The sequence below is a fragment of the Morus notabilis genome, unplaced genomic scaffold (genome assembly GCF_000414095.1).
Source record: "Morus notabilis unplaced genomic scaffold, ASM41409v2 C11409726, whole genome shotgun sequence".
Lineage (NCBI taxonomy): Eukaryota > Viridiplantae > Streptophyta > Magnoliopsida > Rosales > Moraceae > Morus > Morus notabilis.
Genome location: NW_010386979.1, coordinates 1 through 1401, shown reverse-complemented (window position 1 = coordinate 1401; position 1401 = coordinate 1). Strand labels below are relative to the sequence as shown.

The 1401-nt window shown below is 39.0% G+C and overlaps 1 protein-coding gene across 1 annotated transcript; it reads right to left on the bottom strand.

The window, feature by feature from the left end:
• Positions 1-69: 69 nt before the first annotated feature.
• On the bottom strand, positions 70-1395 carry LOC112095141 (methyltransferase-like protein 22; the record flags this gene model as incomplete). Its single annotated transcript, XM_024176820.1, has 4 exons — positions 70-452; positions 538-643; positions 844-982; positions 1151-1395. Coding segments are annotated over 4 exons (642 nt in total), but the record flags the coding sequence as incomplete, so codon positions are not given.
• Between the last annotated feature and the right edge of the window lie 6 nt (positions 1396-1401).

Genomic DNA, 1401 nt, shown 5'->3' with positions numbered 1-1401 from the left:
AAAAAAAAAACAATGTTTATGCTCACATACTAAAAGGGCATTCCTCTAGATGTCATTAGTTTAGGGTTTCCCAAGTTTCAGACTTGATATGGGTGAAAAATTCAGCATGGGCTAAGGGCATTTGTGGACTGCAGAAACTTGTAAATGGGCCCATTAACCAAGCCCACTTTCCAGCCTAATAGTTTCATGATCATCCTTCAAGCTGGAAACAACAAAATCTTATGCACCTTTACAAAGCAGAAGAATTGTCTAATAACTTGGGATATCCTGTTGTCATAGGTAGAAAGTAGGAACCTTAGTTCAAGATCTTCTTCTGTTGTACTTGATCTTCCAAATCTCCACATTGCTTCCTCTGTCATACTCTCTCGCATATTGAGGAATCTGTGTGATGTCAATGCGCTTGCCCACAAAGCAAGGTGTTGAGCAGACTTCAGCGCCTTCACACTCTGCAACTATCCATTCCAAAGCTAAATACCAGAAGGAATGATGATAATTACTCATGATGGAAACAACCACACAAGGACATGGTTACCTTACCTTCCTCATCTCGCAGATAGCTTCGGAAATGCAAATAACCATTTGCAATGACATCAAGATCGTCGAGGCTGAAGTTGTAGCGCTTTTCCAATGCCAAGTATAACACCTGATAAACATGATGAGTACCATTAATGGCCCAAACTGAGAAAGTATGTTCTACCCTCGTCTACAAAACTATCCATGTATTGGGTGTTTAAGTCTTGTATTTAAAACAGGAAATGAACAAAATCTCATTATGCTTTCCAGATATAGTACTTGGCTACTTGCAACTCTTACTATGGGCTGTTCTAATGCCTTTACAAGTACCTTTTCTGAACCAAGGCACATTAAGCTCTCTATAGTACTGAAAAATGCATCTGTGAGGTCATCACTGTAGATTACATCTGCGGCTACAAGCAATGAAGCTTCCTGGGCTTCTTCAACTTCGGAGGCGGTCCAAGAATACCTAATAAATACCATCAAATTAACCGACTTATGTTTCCCCAATTAAAGATGTTAAAACGTGTAGAACACTGTTCTTACAACATTATGCCTACTTTTTAATACATCACCAATCCAGGGGAGGAGAAAAGAAGAGAAAAACAAGGAAGATTGTTACAAGTAAAAATCTCACCTGTTGAAATTAGTGGATTCTTCTAGGAATATTTTAGGAGGCCAGGAACTCATCCAATCAAGTTCACGAACATGAACGGTTGCTTGACAATTGAATAGTTCAAAATTAAGGTCAACATTCTGGGCACAATTGTCAAGTATCTCATCACCATGGTCTGTTGGCGTTAACAGAAGATAATGTTTCGGGGTAAGAAGCTCGAAATAGGTCGCATAGGTGATATAGATTAAGCTAACAAGTACACCACATTTTTT